The following is an 18,876-nucleotide window of genomic DNA, read 5'->3' on the forward strand; positions in this document are numbered from 1 at the left end:
CGGGGCATGGCCCACCCTGCCCCCCCCCCACACACACACACTTAGAAAAGAGAAAGAGAGAGAGAGAGAAGACGGGTACGTTGGGGACTGTGCAAATGCACAGACACTGGGCATCGCAGCTGAGGACCTCCTCCCAGAAGCCAGTGGCCACCCAGGGCCCACCGCTCCCGCCCCCTCTCCCTAGGATTGAGCCTATAAATCCAACCACGTCCTGTCTCCCAGGGCGGCTGTGAAATGCGCTGCAATTCCATTACAGGCTCTGGGTGCAAATCCAGGCGCTACGCACGCCATTGCTAATTACTTTTCTCTCTGTCCTGCGGACAGCGTCAGCCACGGAAAGGCGCACGGCCCAGCCAGCTGCCCCGAGTTTACATATTAATATCATTCGCGGCGGCATTATAACACCTTTTTCTTCATCTTTGAAAAACCGCCGGGAGGGAGGCCAGACCAAGTGCGTCTCCGAGAGCTTCTCCGGGTCTGAAGGGCATTCACTCTGGCCGCCAGCCGCTCGCGTTGGGGACACCACGCTGAGCGACAAAGAAGCTCCCCGTCGGCCCAGCTCCCACGGCCAGGAAAACAAACTACAGTGAGAGGCACCGGTTCCGCAGAAGGGGAGACGGAACCGAACGCCCCGTTTTCTAGGTTAGCACACGATGTGCCATTACCGCGGCCTCATGAGAGGTGGCAGGGAGAGCCCGCCAAATACATGCTTTCAACTTAGCATCGCCCACAACAGCCCCGGCCCCAGCAGCCCCCACAGAAATGATGCCAACAGGACACAGAAGGCCCCGTATCTGAGCATGCTCACACTCACGCCTGGCAGAAATGAACTTGACCCTGGGGGTCAAGAACCTTTATGCTGCGGATGAACTCCGTCGGATCACCCACCTCTGGGGGCCAAAGAAACCAGCCAAACGGCCCCACAGACTCGCGCACGGAGGCCCCCACAGCACCCACTGAGTCAACGCGTCCCGAACACCGATGGGGTCCCAGGCACAAGGGGGTGCAGGGGCCCTGCCTTCAGGGGCTCCCTCTGTAGAGGGGAGACTTAAGTGAGAGGGAGACTGGGGCCCAGGGTGACAAAGGCCATGGCCAAGGCGTGCCGCGTGCTGGGAGGCATCAGAGAAGGACAGAGAGGGTCCCCAACCCGGAATCCAGAGCGGGGCGCCTGGTCCCCTCTGCGTGCTGCCGCCTGCACTGAATCCCTAAGATTATAAATGAGCGGAGCGCGTAGAGGGAGAAGAGCATCTGCCTTAAAAACAAACAAACTAAAAACAACAGAAAACACAGCAAAACAGGGCAGTGAAAGGAGCACGTGGCTCTATGAGTCAGAGGCAGCCCAGCAGGCGGGAGCCACAGGGTCCTGGGGGGTGGGGGGGGCAGGTGAGAATGGACAGGGAGGCATGGGACCAGCCTGGGAAACTGCGCTTTCCCCTTGAGGACAGGACGGAGGGAGAAATCATAAGCCAAGCAGAGGCCTGGCTGGGTCTGCATCTTTGGGAGGATTTGCATCTGGCACAGCCTCCTCTAAGAGGGCAAGTCTGGAAGGAGCACGCCCGCCGGCGAGTGGTGAGGAGGCAGGTTCAGGCCGATGGGCAGCGGTGGGCAGCGTGGAAGCACACAGGTGGGACGAGTCAGGACCGGTCATCCCAGACACTGCGAGTGCTCCGTGGGGCACACCCAGCTGAGGGTCTGAGGGCACACATGACAGGGAGTGCTCCATGGCGCACACCCAGCTGAGGGTCTGAGGGCACACATGACAGGGAGTGCTCCGTGGGGCACACCCAGCTGAGGGTCTGAGGGCACACATGACAGGGAGTGCTCCGTGGGGAACACCCAGCTGAGGGTCTGAGGGCACACATGACAGGGAGTGCTCCGTGGGGCACACCCAGCTGAGGGCACGAGGGCACACATGACAGGGAGTGCTCCGCAGCCATGGAAAGCGGCGTCCCCAACTTTCCAAGGACCAAGGAAAACAATGACATCGGAATCGCAAACTAAACACCAAAACACAACATTCTGGATGGCGAAGGAGACGACCTGAAACATGAACAAGCACTATCTCCAACGTGTTGCTTTAGGAGGAGTGCAATCGTGTTTTTTTCTTTTTTATACTTTCTCTTTCCCATAACATGCGTTCACCTATCAAGCGGGCACCCAGTGATTTCTCCGATCAGGCATGTGGGTGGGTGTTAGTTACACAGGGATCTACAGACACGGGCCCCGGCCCCATGGCTTATGGCCCAGGGGAGCACACACTGCTTATCATCAGGACGGTCTCTTTAAATTAAACTGAAAGGGGAGGGCGGGGCGTGTCCTGAACTTGGTTATGAGGTGCAGCCGGTTTTCAGTGGATCCCTTACGATCTTCTGTGCAGAGGACCATGGCATCTACCAGCGGAGGAAACGGTGCCTTTTCCTTCCCGATCCAGGTGCCTTTCGTCTCAATGCCTGGCCCTGGCAGAGACCTTCAGCGCCATGCTGGTCACAGGGGGTGAGAGCAGTCACATCTGCTGGCTGCTGATCTTAAGGGGCAAGGCCTTCCAAGCTGTGACGTCACCTGGGGGTTTTCACAGCTTGCCCTTTATCGGGTTTGGGAAGCTCCCTTCTATGCCTCGCTTGCTGAGTGTTTTTATCATGAAAGGATGTTAGAAGCTGTCACACGCTCTTATTGTGTGTCTACTGAGAGGACTGTGTTTCTCCTGTGTTCTGTTGATATGGGGTATTAAATAATGAATTGATTTTTGGATGCCAAACCAACCTTCATTCCCGGGATAAGTCCTATGTGATCCTGGTGGATAATCCTCTTTATATGTTGCTGAGTTTGATTTGCTAGTATTTTGTTGAGGGTTTTTGTGTTTATACTCATAAGAGGGAATGAATGGTCTGTGGATTCTGTGTGAATTCTTTGTCTGATTTGGTATTCAGGAATGCATTGGGAATTAGTCCCCCTCTTCAATTTTTTGGAAGAATTTGTCAAGAATTAGTATTAATAAATGTTTACGTTTTTGGAAGGATTCACCAGTGACGTCATCTGGACCCGGGCTTTTCTTTGTAAGTTGTTGTTTCCCAATTCAACCATCTCTTCACCATTCTATTCAGATTCCCCATTTCCTCCTGAGCCAGATTTGATAGCATCCTTCTAGGGGTCTATCCAGTTCATCTAGGTCAGTGGTCGGCAAACTCGTTAGTCAACAGAGCCAAATATCAACAGTACAACGACTGAAATTTCTTTTGAGAGCCAACTCTTTTAAGCTTAAACTATATAGGTAGGTACATTATTATTAATTTAATTAGGGTACTCCTAAGGCTTAGGAAGAGCCACACTCAAGGGGCCAAAGAGAAGCATGTGGCTCGCAAGCCGCAGTTTGCCGACCACGGATCTATGTCATCTACTGTACGGGCATAGAATTGTTGATAGTTTTTCCCTATAATCCTTTTTGTTTCCATAAAATCAACAGTAATGTCTTCTTTTTCATTCCTGACTTCAGTCATTTGAGCCTTCTCTCTCTCTCTTCTTAGGGTCAATGTATCAAAAGTCTGATTTATTTTTATGTTTTCAAAGAATCAACATTTTAGGGCTTGTTGATTTTCTCTATTGTTTTTCTATTCTATTCATTATTTTTCATTCTAAGCTGAATAATTTCCTTCATTCTTCTTGTTTTAGATTTCCCGGTGTCTTAAGATGAAAGGTTAGGTAACTGATTTGAGATTTATCTTCATTTTTTAAATTTTTTTTTTTATTGATTTCAGAGAGGAAGGGAGAGGGAGAAATAGAAACATCAGTGATGAGAATAATTAATCGGCTGCCTCCTGCATACCCACTAACTGGGGATCGAGCCCGCAATGCAGGCATGTGCCCTTGACCAGAACTGAACCCGGGACCCTTCGGTGTTCAGGCTGACTCTCTATCCACTGAGTCAAACCAGCTAAGGTATTTATCTTCATTTTTTACATGGGTGTTTATAGCTATAAATTTGCCTCTAAGTACTGCTTTAGCTGCGTCCCATAAATTTTGGTATATTGTGTCTTCATTTTCATTCTTCTCAAAATATTTTCTAATTTTTCTTGTGATTTCTTATTTGGCTCACGGGTTATTTAGGAGTCTGTACATTTCCACATATTTATTAATTCCCCTAATTTCTTTCTGTTATTGATTTCTAATCTCATTTTGGTCAGAGAGCATGTTTTTGCGTTATTTCAATACTTTAAAAGCTATTAAGGCCTGTTTTATGGAGTCACACATGATCTTTCATGGACAATGTTCATGTGCACTTGAGAAAGTTACAGCTTCTTAGCTCCCACTGTTGCTCAGGAAATGTGTTCTATGGATGTCTGACAAGTCTATTCAGCTCACACTGCTGTTCAAGTCTTCTATTTCCTTACTGATCTTACTAGCAGTTGCTGTATAAAAGGTACTGCAGTCTCCAACTATTACTATTAAGCAGCTCAATGATTTAAGGACGTTGTGTAGCTTCCCACTGCCATTGCAACAATTTACCACTAACGTAATGGCCTGAAACGACGACATGGATGCATTATATTATCGTTCTGAGGTCAGAAGTCTAAACGGCCATGAAAGGAGCATTTCCTCGAGGGGCTCTCAGGGAGAATCCTCCTCCTGGTTCTTCTCCCAGCGTCTCCAAGGGTGTGTCCCCCGAAATGGAATGAGCTGGGGAAAAACAGCCTGTTGCAGCTCCTGTGTCAGGAGTCGGGGCCAGAGTTCTTTGCCGAGAAGAAGCGTCCGTCCGTCTGACTGGAATTTTGCCTCTGTGTCTGCAAACACCCCCGGGAGCCGCAGAGGCGTGGGGAGGCCTCTGCCAGGAGCAGGATTCGCATTCGGGATGGAATCTGGACCAACCACCGCCGACGCAGCGCTAACCAGAAACACTCCAAAGAAAGCAGCGATTTCGGCGCGTACTTGATGGCGAGAACTGAAACCAGGAAGCCTCTCATTGAAATGTAAAGTCTCCTGGGAGAGTGTGAACCAACTCACAGTCAATTTGGACGCCTGGTGGTCACTGACGAAGAAAAGCTATCAAGAGCAATGAGCTCTGCAGACAGCCCCGCGGTGACAAATGATCCCTCCGCGTTCCCCGGGCGCTTCCTCCTCATTCTCACCAGCTTAGGGCTCCAGAAACCCACACACCCTGTTCTGCTTAAGCATCGCAGGCAGTGGCACATTTTAAGATTTTATTGAAAAGAAATGCATTGCAAAAATAAAAAAAGTGCTTTTAAAATAATGCCGAAACCGGTTTGGCTCAGTGGATAGAGCGTCGGCCTGCGGACTGAGAGGTCCCAGGTTCGATTCCGGTCAAGGGCATGTACCTGGGTTGCGGGCATATCCCCAGTGGGAGATGTGCAGGAGGCAGCTGATTGATGTTTCTCTCTCATCGATGTTTCTAACACTCTATCTCTCTCCCTTCCTCTCTGTAAAAAATCAATAAAATATATTAAAAAAATAAAATAAAATAAAATAAACACTTTAAGTGTAATTTACACCGAGGGGATTTCATGAAGTTAGTTCCCTTAAGGGAGAAAGGACACAACTGGGGTTCCCTTCCCTCCCCGACGCCATCAGTGCCCATGTGGCCCCAAGGGCGCCTTCCTTTGCCCTTTCTGTCTCGGTCGGTTCTGCACTCTCCCTGGGGAAGGGGAGAGGGAGAGAGTGTCTCTCTCTTCTCCTTTTCGACCGTGGCTTCAAATACAAGGCAATGCATGGGCAGTGAAAGCAGACGCCCAGAAATACTAACTCTAGACTGCATCGTTCTAAAGCTTTTCGCCCTGTACCGCTCAGCAGCCCAAACGAACTTTCTAAAACGCACAGCTGACCACGTCCTCCCCCTGCACCGCGCCCTGCGGTGGTGCCCCAGAACCTTCAATACCTTCACGCCCCTCAGCCACCTGCAGGCCCTGCACGGCCTAGGCCCCGCCTACCCCTCTAGTCCCATTCGTCCATCCAGTCCTGCCTTCACCTTATGTTCAGGCGGATGGCCAGAAGGTGCTCTCACGTATTCATTCAACAAGCACTGAGCGCCCACTGCATGCCGGGCACCGTTCTGGGCAGGGGAGACCCGGCAGGGAAGGCAGGCCGGGTCCAGCAGCCTGGGGACTGGTCACAGCCAGCCTCGGGCATGTCCCTGAAACTTCCCAATGAGTCTGGGGGCAGGTGGCATCGCACCTGTCCTGACAAACTACAAGCACGGGAGCTGAGAGAGGGGAAGGCGTGCGCCCAGGTCCAAAGGTTCGTCCACACAGAGGGCGCTTCCCACTGGTGGTCGGGGTGCCCACGCCTGGCACACCTGCCTGAGAACTAGTCGCCAGCAACTCGAGTAAAAGAAAAGCCCCCCATTGCAATCTCCCTGCACCAAGGCATCATGGGATGAGGCCTGCACGGCCCTGCCCCACAGGGAAGAACCTGAGCCCCACCCACGGGTGATTCCACAGACACATCCTGAGCCCTGGCCGCTCCCAGGTGCTGGCTGAGCATCGGGGAAGGAATCGAAGGGAAGTCCGATTTGCTGATTGTAAGGAACCCGGGCTCCAGGGGGAGAAGAGACTCCCAAAAAATCATGACCAAGCCTGGTGAGCCAACAGTTCACGTCCAGTTTTCTAAATAAATGCTTCTCCCGGCCGGCGTGGCTCAGGGACTGAGCATCGACCTATGAACCAGGAGGTCACGGTTCGATTCCCGGTCAGGGCACAGGCCCGGGGTGCGGGCGCCATCCCCAGTGTGGGGTGGGCAGGGGGCAGCCGATCCATGCTTCTCTCTCATCATTAACGTTTCTGTCTCTCTTCCTCTCTGACATCAGTTTTACAAAAGTAATTAAGAAAAGGCTTCAGTAAGCAGGCCACGGTGCCGTCTGTGTCGTGGACTGTGGCTCCAGGAGAAGGAAAACAGGAGCCCGGTCCGCAACTCAGGAGGAGAGGAACCTTCTGAGAACCTACAACGTTCTCGGGACCGTTTCACAGACAAAGAGCCTGAAGCTCAGAGAACCTGTCATCACCAAAGCGCCACGTCCGGTTCGTCCGCTTCCCAGGGGAGGCGCTGGGAGAAAGCGACAGCAGGCCACCAAGGTCCGAGCGTGGCCTCTGCACGTCACCGCAGGCCACGCTCGCACGGGGCAGGGAGCGATGGCTCCGCCCTGGACGGCGGGCACCGTGTCGGAAAGCAGAGAGACTCCTCTGCCTGCGCCTGTCTCGGAGAAGGATAGACGGTCGCGGAGATATAATTTCCTTATGGCGGTACTCTTCGTACTTCACAAAAACAGAGCAGAGCTCGGGAACCCAGTCAGAATCTCCTGAGGGACCCGGGGACGGGGGACACTGCTCGGCTCCCCCTCGCCCCCAGGCCGGGACTCTGCACCCGCACTGGGAAGCCACTCACGTGGGCAGACGGTGGGAAGCAGGGCACAGAATTCCCACACCAGCTTCCGCTGCTCTCGTCTGCGCCCTCACACAGATCGGAGCATCCGACTTACGTCCGGCCACGCAAACACTGCATTTTCCCCGACAGAATAAACAGGTCACAGCCGCCAGCTACCCTCACACTCTCCTTGAAAACAGTTTCTCAGTTCCAGCTTTCGGAGTATCTTTTCTTTAGGGCACAGTCAGCCCGAGACTGGAAGTTGGCTGCGTGACCCTGAACCAGTTCTACCTCCCTCCAGCCTCCAGATCTTTCTCTGCAGAATGACCACAACGAAACACCTCCACCAGGCGGTCACCAGGGTTGGAGGAAGTGAAGTGGGGAAAAGCCCGGCCACACGGGGCCTGGCACACAGTGGTTCTCAACCTTCCGGCCCTTTAAATACAGTTCCTTATGGTGTGACCCAACCATAACATTATTTACGTTGCTACTTCATCACTGTCATGTTGCTACTGTGATGAATCGTCATGTAAATATCTGATAGGCAGGATGGTCTTAGGCGACCCCTGTGAAAGGGTTGTTCGACCGCCAAAGGGGTCGCGACCCACAGGTTGAGAACCGCTGCTGGGCACTCAAGGAATAGGGGCTACAGAACACACACAAGCCACCGCTTCCTGCAAATACTCCTTAGAGAGCGTGCCTCTTACAATATCCACAATGTGAGAGCTTAACAGCAGCCGGTGAACGCCAAAAGCCACTCCAGCTCCGTGATGGATCAGGGCTCCCAGGCTCCGGAGCAGCCGGGCTGAGGCAGAGGGCGACGGCGCTACGTGCAGCGCCACCTGGTGGCAAGAAGAGCGGCTTGCACATGACGTACAGCCTGAAACAGGAACAAGGGCAAAGGACAGGAAGGAAAACTGCCCCTTCTCCTCTCCAGTATAACTTCTCCCCGGAGCCTGGGCCAGCAGGGCCCCAGATGGGAGATTCCTATCAGCAGAGGGACCAAGCAGGGCGCTCCGGCACGCTCGGGCTCTGTACCATGTTAGTTACATGGCAGGTTCAGGCCGGTGGGCAGCGGTGGGCAGCGTGGACGAGTCAGGACCGTTCATCTCAGACACTGCAAGTGCTCCGTGGCACACCCCCAGCTGAGGGCACGAGGGCACAGATGACAGGGAGTGCTCGGCCAGGAATACCCTGTCAAGCCCTTCAAATAGCAGCCGGGCTGACGGGTGAGAGACTGCGGACATGGACTGGAAGGAAACGGACGGCTCGCGGGGACACAGGAGGGTGTCTGTGCCTGGCGAGGCTCTGAGTGTCCAGACACGGTCACAGGTGCGTGCAGAGGCCTGGCTGCGACAGCTCCGTTTGTGAACTGCAGCTTCAGGTGCTGCCTCCGCGGGGAGCATCGTAAACACCCATCAGCGCTGCTAACTCTGCGCCTCAAGAATGCGTTTCTCCCTGGCCGGCCGCTGTGGCTCAGTGGTTGAGCACTGACCTATACAGCAAGCTTTCCCACTTCCTCCTTGACCCCTGACATACACGTAATTAAAACCCCTGCCTGGGACGCGCACTCAAGACCGAAGGTATCGCAGGGGAGCACAGCGGGCCTGCCTCCAGGTAAAATACATGTTCCGGAACCTCTTCTAAAAATTCATCCTCCCGCCCTGGCCCCTGAGGCTCAGCTGGGCATCTTCCTGTTGCCGAAAGGTGGCCAGTTCGATTCCTGGTTGGGGCACATGCCCGGGTTGTGGGCTCGATTTCCCGTAGGGGGTGTGCAGGAGGCAGCTGATGGATGTTTTGCTTTCACATCAGTGTTTCTCTCTCTCTCTCTCCCTCTCCCTTCCTCTCACTCTCTGAAAATCAATAGAAACTCTTTAAATGACTAAGGACTTGAAATTAGCTTCCCTGGACATTTCCATAAATGCTTACTTAAGGTATCAGACAAAAAGCAAGCCTGGATTTAAGGGAAACCATTGCAAACGATTCTTTAAAAATAATAATAATATTAAATAATTCATCATCGCCAATGGAAATTCCTAACCGGCTTCTACCACAGACACCTCCCAGGAAGCAGCTGGCACTGAGGGGCCCTGGATTGGGCAGCTGCTGTTAGGATTTTCATCCCCGATGCCAAGGAGCACTCGACTTCCTTCTTACCGGTTAAAAAAATGTAATGCATTCTCACTCCCCCCGGAGGGGAGGAGGACAAGGAGCACCAGGGCCCTGTGGTGCCCAAGCTGCCGCGGGCACTGGCTCTGCTCTGTCCATTGCTCCTCTGGCCTTGGGTGTCCGTGTGGCGCCCGGGACGGCAGGCCACGCCTGCAGGTAAGAAGGCTTACGTGGCAGGTGGCACAGGCTCCAAGTGCTGGTTCTGATCTGCCCTAAGGACCCTCATCAGGGGTGTCAGGAAGGAGAGCTGATTGCATTAGCGTGCACCGGCTTCAGCTCCCGGGGAAAGGATAAAAGGAAACAGACCTCTGATTCAAAGCAGACCTGACACAGCCTCTCAGCACCTCCCGGAGAGGGCCCTTCCCCGGGTGGCTCACTCTGCATCTCACTAGGACCTGTTTGCATGTGTGTCTGGGAGCCCATCAGAGACCCCCTCCCTCCCTCCAGCTCAGGTGCCCCACCTTCCTAAGGGGCAGGCTCTCTCGAATGGAGACATGAAAAGGCCATGGACCAACCGTGGGCCAAGCACGATGTCAGGTGCCAAAGACACAGACACGTGGGACGAGGCCCTGCCTCCCAGCAGCTCGCTCTGCCCCAGGGAAGACAAGAGGTGGCAGAAAAGAGCCTGGCCAGCGGGGCTTAGTGGTTGAACGTCAACCTATGAAGCTAGGGATCACGGTTTGATTCCCTGTCAAGGCGCATGCCCGGGTTTCGGGCTCAATCCCCAGCGTGGGGCCTGCAGGAGGCAGCTGATCACTGATTCTCTCTCATCATTGATGTTTCTCTCTCTCCCTCTTCCTTCCTCTCTGAAGTCAATAAAAACATATTTTTAAAAAACAAACAGAAAACCCTAAGAAGTACAATTAAAAACGGAAACACCACGCCCGCCTCTGGATGTAGCAGAGGCTCACACTATAGTCTGAAAGAGCCCCACGTAAATACAATTCTGCAATTTCCATTCTCAATCTTCTCTTGTGCTTTACACACCTGAGGACATTCAAGAAAATCAAAGGTATTTTCCAAAAGGGTCCTCAAAAAACAAAACCGGGTTTTGTGGCCCAGAGCTGCGCACAGGGCAAAGGGACACGCTGTCACCCCTCACGTGCACCCCGCGCCACACTGAGTCCCAACATCAGAGAAGCGGGTGCAAGCTGAACGGTCGTTCTAAACGCCCGACACAGCGCTCCACCAACTGGGCGCACACAGACCACCTTCCTCGCCACTCCTCCGCTCCGCTGCCTCCTGCCACCGACCACGATGCATAACCTGGCAGCGAGCCAGCCGCCAATCCATATATTATATCAGATAATTAAAAATACAGGGTTCTGTAATCTTATTTAATGGTTACTTGGCTTGTATTGAACACCATCCAAAGCGAGACCAGAGTGCGGGATTAAATTATAATGCGTAAGGCATTTCTGGAGATGGCTGGGAGTCCGAGTCAGCACTTGCCTCCCAGCAAACACAACACAAAGCACAGCCCAGAGCAGTACTTCCATCTCCAATTAGCCTCCCTGGCAAGAAAGGGCACGGCCAGTGCACCCCGCAGGCGCCTGCGTGGAAGGGGGGGGGGAGGGCGGGGTGGAGGGGAAACAGCAAAGCCCTTTTTCTTTGATTTGGTTTTATATCAAGTAAACATCACCCGTTACTTTGGGGAAAGAAACAGAAGTATTCAATACCTGGGGCAGGAGCTGAGGGGGAGTGGGGCGGGAGAACCAGTTATCTTGAGAAAATAAAAATGAGAGTCAGCAACAAAGGCCCATCATAAAACACCAGCTGGAAAAAAGTCTAAAAGCCAACCTGGCCCTGGCTGGTTCGGCTCAGTGGATAGAACATCGGCCTGTGGACTGAAGGGTCCTGGGTTCGATTCCGGCCCAGGGCACATCTCCAGGCCTGGTTGTGGCGCTTGTGGGAGGCAGCCAATCAATGAGTCTCTCTCACATGGATGTTTCTCTCTGCCTCTCTCCCTCCCTCTGACTCTCTCTAAAAGTCAATGGGAAAATATCCAGGGGTGAGGATTCACAAAATACAAAACGAACGAAGAAAAGCCAGCCTCTGCTTCGATGTCCTCCCAGCTCAAGTTTTCTGTTAAAGATGATTCGGAAAAAGGAATTCGCCTGGAGAGCTGATCAATGCCAGCAAAGCCTTAATTGTTTACGAAGTGACAGCACCCAACTCCTAGGCTGTTCCGTGGCCACACTGCGCTGGTTACTGAGGTGACGGAGTGGTCACGGGGTCGGGGGTGGGGGGGGGAGTCCTGTCACTCCAAAGTGCCCCTTGGCCCGAGCGCGGAAACCCTGCCACACACATCAGTCCCAAATGTTCGCTCCTTCGGAGGAGACCAGGAGACAAGTCCGGGAAGAAACGTGTTTTGGAAAATCAAGGTAAGTCGGCCGGAAACCAGCATATGGATTAAACTGATCTCTGAGGGTTTTGAGTGAACTCGGGCAAAACGTTTTGCTCCATCTTTCCGGGGAGGCGTGCGCAGCACGAACAAGGGCCTTAAGAGAGAGGCCTGAGTCCCAGTCGCATCAGACTTGCGGAGCGGGTCCTGGCTCCCTCCCCTGGAACGTGGAGACTTCAGAGTCCGCCCACAAGGGGTGCGAGCCTGAGTGTGCCTGGCAGAGCTCTAGAAACTTCCAAGCACCCCGCAGACACAGGCAGGGACCGCCTTGGGAGACCTTCACCATGAGGGGTCCCTGTGCCCGCCACTCCCCAGGGAAGGGCGCCCACCAGCACTGTGCAGGGTTGAGGAGCAGGCTAACCTCTGGGGGAGCAGTTTCCTTTAGAGACAAAGAGCCAGACACATAGCTAATCAAGAATTAGCCCCCTCCCGCGCCCCCCCGCCCGCCCCCCGCCCCCCGAGCCAACACCAAGCGATGGTCCTCAGGTTTCAAATCAAAGCTTCCTAGCCACTGCGGAAGCTCGGATTTGCGCAACAGCACGATGAATGTTGTCAGTGACAGGCCTTCGCTTCGCACGGGAGACCAGCCTGTGACTGAAGGGGAAAGCCTTTTCTTCTGACAGAAACAAAATTAACAGTAATGAGCGCATACGAGGGAGGCGCTGGGAGCTCTCTTCTCCCATCGCACAACTGTTCGGGGTGGGAGATGTACTTCCAAGAAGGATTACGTTTGCAATGGAATAGCAAGGTTTAACTTCTGTTTCAAAAAGACACCAAGTGGCAACACTGTCCAATATCTGTCTCAAGGAGCTGGAAGCGGTCGCACTAGCAAAAGCACAGAAACCAAAGGAGCTTTGAATGGATGAGCCACGCAGCACTATGGCAACACTGCACCGGAAAACAATCCTGACTTTTAAACTAACTCATTGAACTCTTACACTGCTCTTTTCCCTGAGCACGACATGGCTTGGATCCGGCTCCTCTGTTCAGAAAAACCCACCCGGGCCCACAGCCCAGAGCACTTCTCACGCTGCCCAGCGCCCAGGACGGACAGAGACGTGCCTTTCACAGCGATGACGGCCCAGTCGGCAACAAAAGACGTGGGAGCACCCTAAAGGCAGCGGGTCCGGCCTCACGCAGACCCGACTGTGCAGGGAGGACGGGCATCCGACTCCAGGTCCTCCCCTCACTTAGGGATGCACGCCTGTCACTTTCTCACAAGCCCCTCTTACCAAGGAAAGCGACATGAGCCTGAGATGAAAATAACCCGGGAGAGCTCTGCAAACCAGATCCCTGGCCAGCCACCCAACTACCACTGGATTCCTGGAGACGGGGAGTCCCCCTTGGCCGCCCGCCATGGGTTCCACAGACAGCCCCTCCGGAGAACAGGTTGCATCCGGCCAACAGCGGAGGTCACGACTTTACAACACAGACATCTAGATACAAACAGAACACGTCTGCCTCGCCTTTCACTTTCAGCAAGGAAGGAGCCAGGGCACGGAGACCGGCAGACGGGGTTTATCTCAGGAGGTATCTGGGCTGTCGCTGCAGAGTGAGCCACCAGGAGGTGACAGGTCTGACCAGGAGCAGAAAGGGCTCCTGCCTTTGCCTGAGCAGAAGCAGACCTGTGGCCCCCACGCCCATCTTCATCTGAATGCGGATTCCAGACCCAGGAGGCGCACAGAGCTGCTCTGCTTGGGGAAGGAAGGCTTCCTTTGCCCTAAGAAGTATGGACCCTGGGGAAGCGGGCGGAGGAACCAGCCTGGGATGCTGTCCCGGGGAGGCACGCCTCCACGCGCCCCCGCACCCGTCCTGCACCTCCCAGGGCTGCCCACACCTGAGCTGGCGAGAGCGGTGCTAAGGGCATGGGCAGCTAAGACTCCTTGACTGATGTTCCGGACCCTGAGCCAGCCACCCATAAGGGTCACCCAGCTCTTCCCCAAAGGAGGGCAGGCGAGCCGGGGGGGGGGGGGGGGGGGGGGGGGGGCCTAGTGCCTGCCTCTTCTCTCCTGCCCCCTCCAAGGGCCAGTCTCAAGGGTTGTCCTGACTGGCTCACCCCCAAGGAGGGCAGACTGCCCCCCCTCCAATCCCCAGCACTGCCCCCTGCCCCGGATCCCCAGGGCTATCAGAGACTCCGGAGAAACACAGGGAAGGGAGGGAAGTGTGCTCTCCCACCAGGACCTCTGGTCCTTCTCTAGGTGCCTGGGGCCTGCCCCCAGACCTCCTCCAAGGTCCTCAAACTTCACAACAATCCCAGCACCTGTTCCCTTTGCCTCTCTGCACCTGCGGGCGCAAATCCCCCATCTTCTCCCAGCTTTCTTCAGTTCCTTGGGCAAACCAAACCCCAGCTCCCTGACTCCTCCCCACCCTCCTCTCCCAAGAGATCATTCAAATCCCGCCCCACAGAGCCCCCAAATGTGCCTGTCCCCCACCCCGAAGTTTCCCTTGGGTCTCCTCCGAGTCCCCATCAGAACGCCCAGCCTCCTTCCTTCCCCAGTCTCCCAAATTCGCGGCGGGCTTTCCCCAGGTGTCCCCTATCCTCCCAGCTCCCCACCCGGGCGCCCCCAAATGGCTACCGGGGCTCCTCCGGCCTCCCAGGGAGCTGTTCCAGCGCGGTCCCTCCCCGGCCCTGGTCCCAGGGCACCGGCCATCACTCCCCAGGCCCCCGGGGCCCCGGGCGACAGTTGAGGGCCGGTGGCGCGCGCCCTCACCTTGATTCACCAGCCGCAGGGCGTGAGTGAACGAGGGGTCCAGCGAGTCCTTCTCGGCCATCAGCTCCGGCAGGTACTTCTCCTCCATGCTCGCCGGCCGCCCGGCCCGGGACGCGGACTCGAGGCGGGCGGGCAGCCGCGGCCCCGCAACCCCCGACCGCGCCCGCGCCCCAGCGGCGCGGAACCCGGACGCGGCCGAGCCCAGCCGGGCAGTCAGCCCAGCGGCGGCGGCGGGCGCGCAGCTCCGGTCCCGGGGGGGCCGCCCGCCGAGTGCCCCGCGCCGGCCGCCGCTCCTCCCGGACGCGGACCGCGCTCCCGCACCTGGCGCTGGGGGAGCGGGCGCGGGCCGGCGCGATCGGGGGACCCTGGGGACGGCGGGCGGCGGCGCGCTCGGCAAGCCCCGGGTGTCCCGGGCGACCCCCAGCCGCCGGCGCCCGCTCCGCCGCGACCCGCACTCCGCGCGCCGCCCGAGCTCTGAGCCGCCGGCCGAGCGCCCGCCCCGCCCGCCCCGCCCCGCCCCGCCCCGCGCCTGCGCGCTGCTCCCGCGCCCCGCGTCCCGCGCCCCGGGCCCCGCGCTCCCAGCTCCGCCGCCGCTGCCGGGGTGGGGCCGCCCGGGCAGTGCTGCGGGGCCGCCGGGAGGGGCACCGTGGGCTCCCCCCGCCAGCCCCGCCCCCTCCCCAGCCCTGGGGGCACTGCCAGTCGCGGTCACAGCCTTGCCAGGCGCGGGGACCCAGAAACTGAGGCCCAGAGAGGTCAAGCGGTTGGACCAAGGTCACCCAGTGAGCCCTCCCGGAGAGAGAGCGGCGCGCTCGGCGCGCCGGGGCAGGGCCAGGCCCGGAGAGAGGCCCGGGAGGGGGCCGGCTCGCCCCAGCGGGTTCTGGGGAAAGGCCACCGAGCAGGCTCCCTGCGCAGGCTCCCAGGACTTGCCCAACTTATTTCACTTTGCTGCCCCCTCCTTCGGGCAAGGGAAAACCGCGCGCTCAGCCACTCCTAGGCGCCTAGCTCTGCGCGTCCATCCCCAGACCCTGGGCGCCCAGGCCCACTGCATACAGCGCACGCCCTTCAGGGCGTCTTTGTCACCCAGAGTCACCACCGGGTGGTCATTCTCTGCCCAGAAGCCTGCTGTGCCTGGATGCAGAGGAGGCGGCACTCGCGCTGGTGCCAGACCCCAGTGGGGAGAGCGCCCTGGGTGCACATGGGCGCCTATGTCCTCTGTCCCCTCAGCCCCGCCCCCGCCCCAACCCCCACCGCCCCCCCCCAACCATTTTCCAGATGTTTTTCTGAGCTTGTGGAATAACCATCCCCCAGCAACAGGCCAAGGACTCCGGTCTGCTCTGCCCCCCCTCCCCCTCCCCAAACCCCCACATCAAGTCCTGGCCTCCATGCCACCTTCCCTGGACAGCCTTCCAAGAGCCCCCTTCCCACTCCCTGCAACGCTTGTCCCTGCTGTGTCCCCACCCACCCCATCCCCCCCTGCCACCCCCAGTGCTGCTCCGCCCTCACTCTGAAGGCTGGGATTCTGTTTTCATCAGACCATGGGCATCTCGTGGGCAGGGCTAGGTTTTGTTTTGGGGGGAAGATCCCCAGCGCCAGCTGCACTGGGGCAGTTGCGGGGGCACCTGAGATGTTTGTGGAAAGCGTAAGCCAGTAGCACGCCACTCCCCTGGCCAGGCTGAATCCTCCTCCAGGGCCCCAGGCAACCCCCATGGGCAGGATGCAAACAGACCACAGAGGCTGAGAGTGGGGATCAGGGATCTCTGAGCTGCTCTGAGTCCCAGCCCCCAGTCCCCACCGTCTCTGCTCTCAAAGCCCCATCCCCTGCTGCACCCCTAGACTGACCTCCCGCCTCAGGGGCCATGTGGGAGCCCCCGGAGGAAGTTCCTCCAGGGCTCTCTTTGGACCCAGCGTTCAAGAGGCAGTCAAATGAGAACATTAACGGTGTGGCCCTGGGCCCGGCAGCCTGGGTGTGGAAGGGACCCTGCTGCTCAGGCCGCGGTGCATCCCGGGGAGTCACTCTCTGGGCCCAGCTTCCTCATCTGTAAAGTGAGGGAACAGAGCCTGTTCCATAAGAGAGTCAGCCGTGGAGACTGGCCGTGTCTACTCATAATGAGATCCCCGTCAGCCTCCAGCACGGAGGGCAGGCTTGGTGGGCTCTGTTGGTCTCCCAACCCTCCCTTCCCCTCAGCTGTAGCTCCACCCCACCCTCACCCTGCCACACGCCCCCGGGGGTCCCCACCGCTGGACAGTAGTCCACACTGCTGAGTGAAGGGCCTGGGAGAAGATGGTTCTGTCTATCACCTGGGGCCCAGGGTGGGGCTGCCAGGACCCCGGCGTGGGTGGCTCCAGTCCCAGCTCCCCCCTGACCCCCTGCAGCCTCAGCCCATTCCCCTGTGAGCTGAGCTTCCAGACACATCTGCAAACCCTGGTCGTGCCGTGGTCCCGGTGGGCAGCGGGACGGACTGTGGGGCAGTGTTTCGCATGCACATGCCTCTGGCTTCCATTCCTCCATCACAGGACTTACACTCTAGGGCTTGAGTCCTGGACAGCCACTTGCAAACGGAGGGTGGGAGAAGGGCAGTGGCTGGGTCAAGGAGGAGCCCCAGGAGAGGGGCATGGGACCTGAGGCCAGCTGCTCCCTCGCCAGGTGGTCTCTCACTCTCCTTTCCCTTAGCACTTGTGTCCCAGAGACAACCCAGACTGAGTGGTCGCCGTTTTTATTGAGCGTTTACTCGGTGCCAGGCACCATGCCAGCGGCTCTACACTCACTGCTCTCCGTGCTCTCCACACCCTGTAGAGGAGATACTATTATTCATCACCACTTACCAGTGAGGAATCTGGGCCCAGAGCAGGCAGATGCTCTACCCGAGTCCCACCGCTGTCCATGAGGGACCCCACGCCCAGGGACCCTGCAGCTCCCTCTCCCTCCTTCCCCGTGTCACCCTCCCGGTAGCAGCCCCAGACACTCCTGACTGGCTCGTCCCTCCCTCCTGCAACAGAACAGTTGGCAGAGGTGCCTACCAGCAGCTGGGGAGGAGGGCTGCACACCAGGAAGCCGCCAGCAAGGGCACTGAATCTTCCCTCGGACCCTCCTCCTCGCAGAACCTTCCAAGAGGGCAGGTGCCCAGCACTGTGAGTGCCCGTGTGGGGTCCTCCAGGGAGGACAGAGATGGATGTCTCTGTGAGATGCTCAGGAAATTGTCCCCACCTTCCCACCTGCTGAGCCGCTGGCTAGGGGGGGTGGGGGGGCGGGGGATGGTGGCGGCAGCTCCTCTAGGCCTTACTGCAGAGTCTGCTGGCCTTCAGGAGATGGCCATCCTGTGGGCTCTAGCCCTCTGGTCCCTTTGAAGATGGGAAAGTTGGGTTGGAGAAAAGTGGTTGTTTTTCTGCAAGTAGGTCTCCAACTCCAGTCCCTGAGCAGGGAAGAGGCAACACCTACCACCCCCAAGGGCCCTTGCACGGTTTACACTGAAGCGCTGAGTTCATCCTGGGCACCACGGGACTGCACGTAACGCATCCGACGCTCCCTCCTCGCCCTCCGCTGGCATCGTTTATGCTCCCTCCACACTTACCCCGGCGCTGGGCAGCAGATGCCCTGCCTCCAGGATGTCCTCAGCGCCCACTCAGCTCCACACCCAGGTCTGTGCTGGTCAGGCGGTCGGTCCGTGGCAAGCTCTCAACTCTCCTTGCGTCCCTCTGTCCCGAAGGCAGTCTCCTCGCAGCACGGCTTCCCGGCTCCCTGAGACAAATGATTTTGTCATGTAAGACAAGCACCCAAAGATGGCTCGGCCTCGCCTGCAAATCAGTCATCCCTGTGCCGGGAGACACCAAGGATGCTCGCTCAGAGCCCGGGCCCCTGCCAGTTACCGCGGGGAATGCATTGCCCGCCTCCAGCGTGATTGGAAAGGCCTGACACGTACAGGGAGCAGGGCCCGGGAAACCTCCAAGCGGGGCGCTGGAGGACCAGGGGCCTGTCTGTGGTCCTGTTCTATTCACTCAACCCACCTCCCCAACCCTCCTGCGTTCAGCGAAATGCAGCTGGAAGGGACCGCCCAGATCAGCTAGGTCCCAGGTCACTCGCTTAGAGATGAGGACACTTGCTCAGAACATCTAAGTGTCCTAAAGGTTAATGAGACCATTGCACACAGGGCACACTCCACCCACGTCTACGTATGGGTGAAGTCGGACCCTGCAGCCCGGGCACATATACCTCAAGACACCTGCCTGTCT

At 57.2% G+C, this 18,876-nt stretch overlaps 1 protein-coding gene across 5 annotated transcripts in view; it reads right to left on the minus strand.

The window, feature by feature from the left end:
- The window catches only part of KHDRBS3 (KH RNA binding domain containing, signal transduction associated 3), an 88,722-nt gene extending 70,065 nt beyond the window's left edge, over positions 1–18,657 (minus strand). For 3 of the 5 annotated variants that reach the window (XR_013997081.1, XR_013997082.1, XM_081111370.1), the window contains exon 1: positions 14,650–15,119. Coding sequence is in view for 1 of the 5 variants with exons in the window: in XM_081111370.1 (XP_080967496.1) it covers positions 14,650–14,737 (88 nt within the window). In the remaining 4 variants the exon portion in view is untranslated. Of the gene's footprint in view, positions 1–14,649; positions 15,120–18,218 lie in introns of those variants that run through there. The other 2 variants (XR_013997080.1, XM_081111371.1) reach the window with 2 other exon arrangements.
- Between the last annotated feature and the right edge of the window lie 219 nt (positions 18,658–18,876).

The sequence above is a fragment of the Myotis nattereri genome (assembly GCF_964212035.1).
Source record: "Myotis nattereri genome assembly, chromosome: 17".
Taxonomy (NCBI): domain Eukaryota; kingdom Metazoa; phylum Chordata; class Mammalia; order Chiroptera; family Vespertilionidae; genus Myotis; species Myotis nattereri.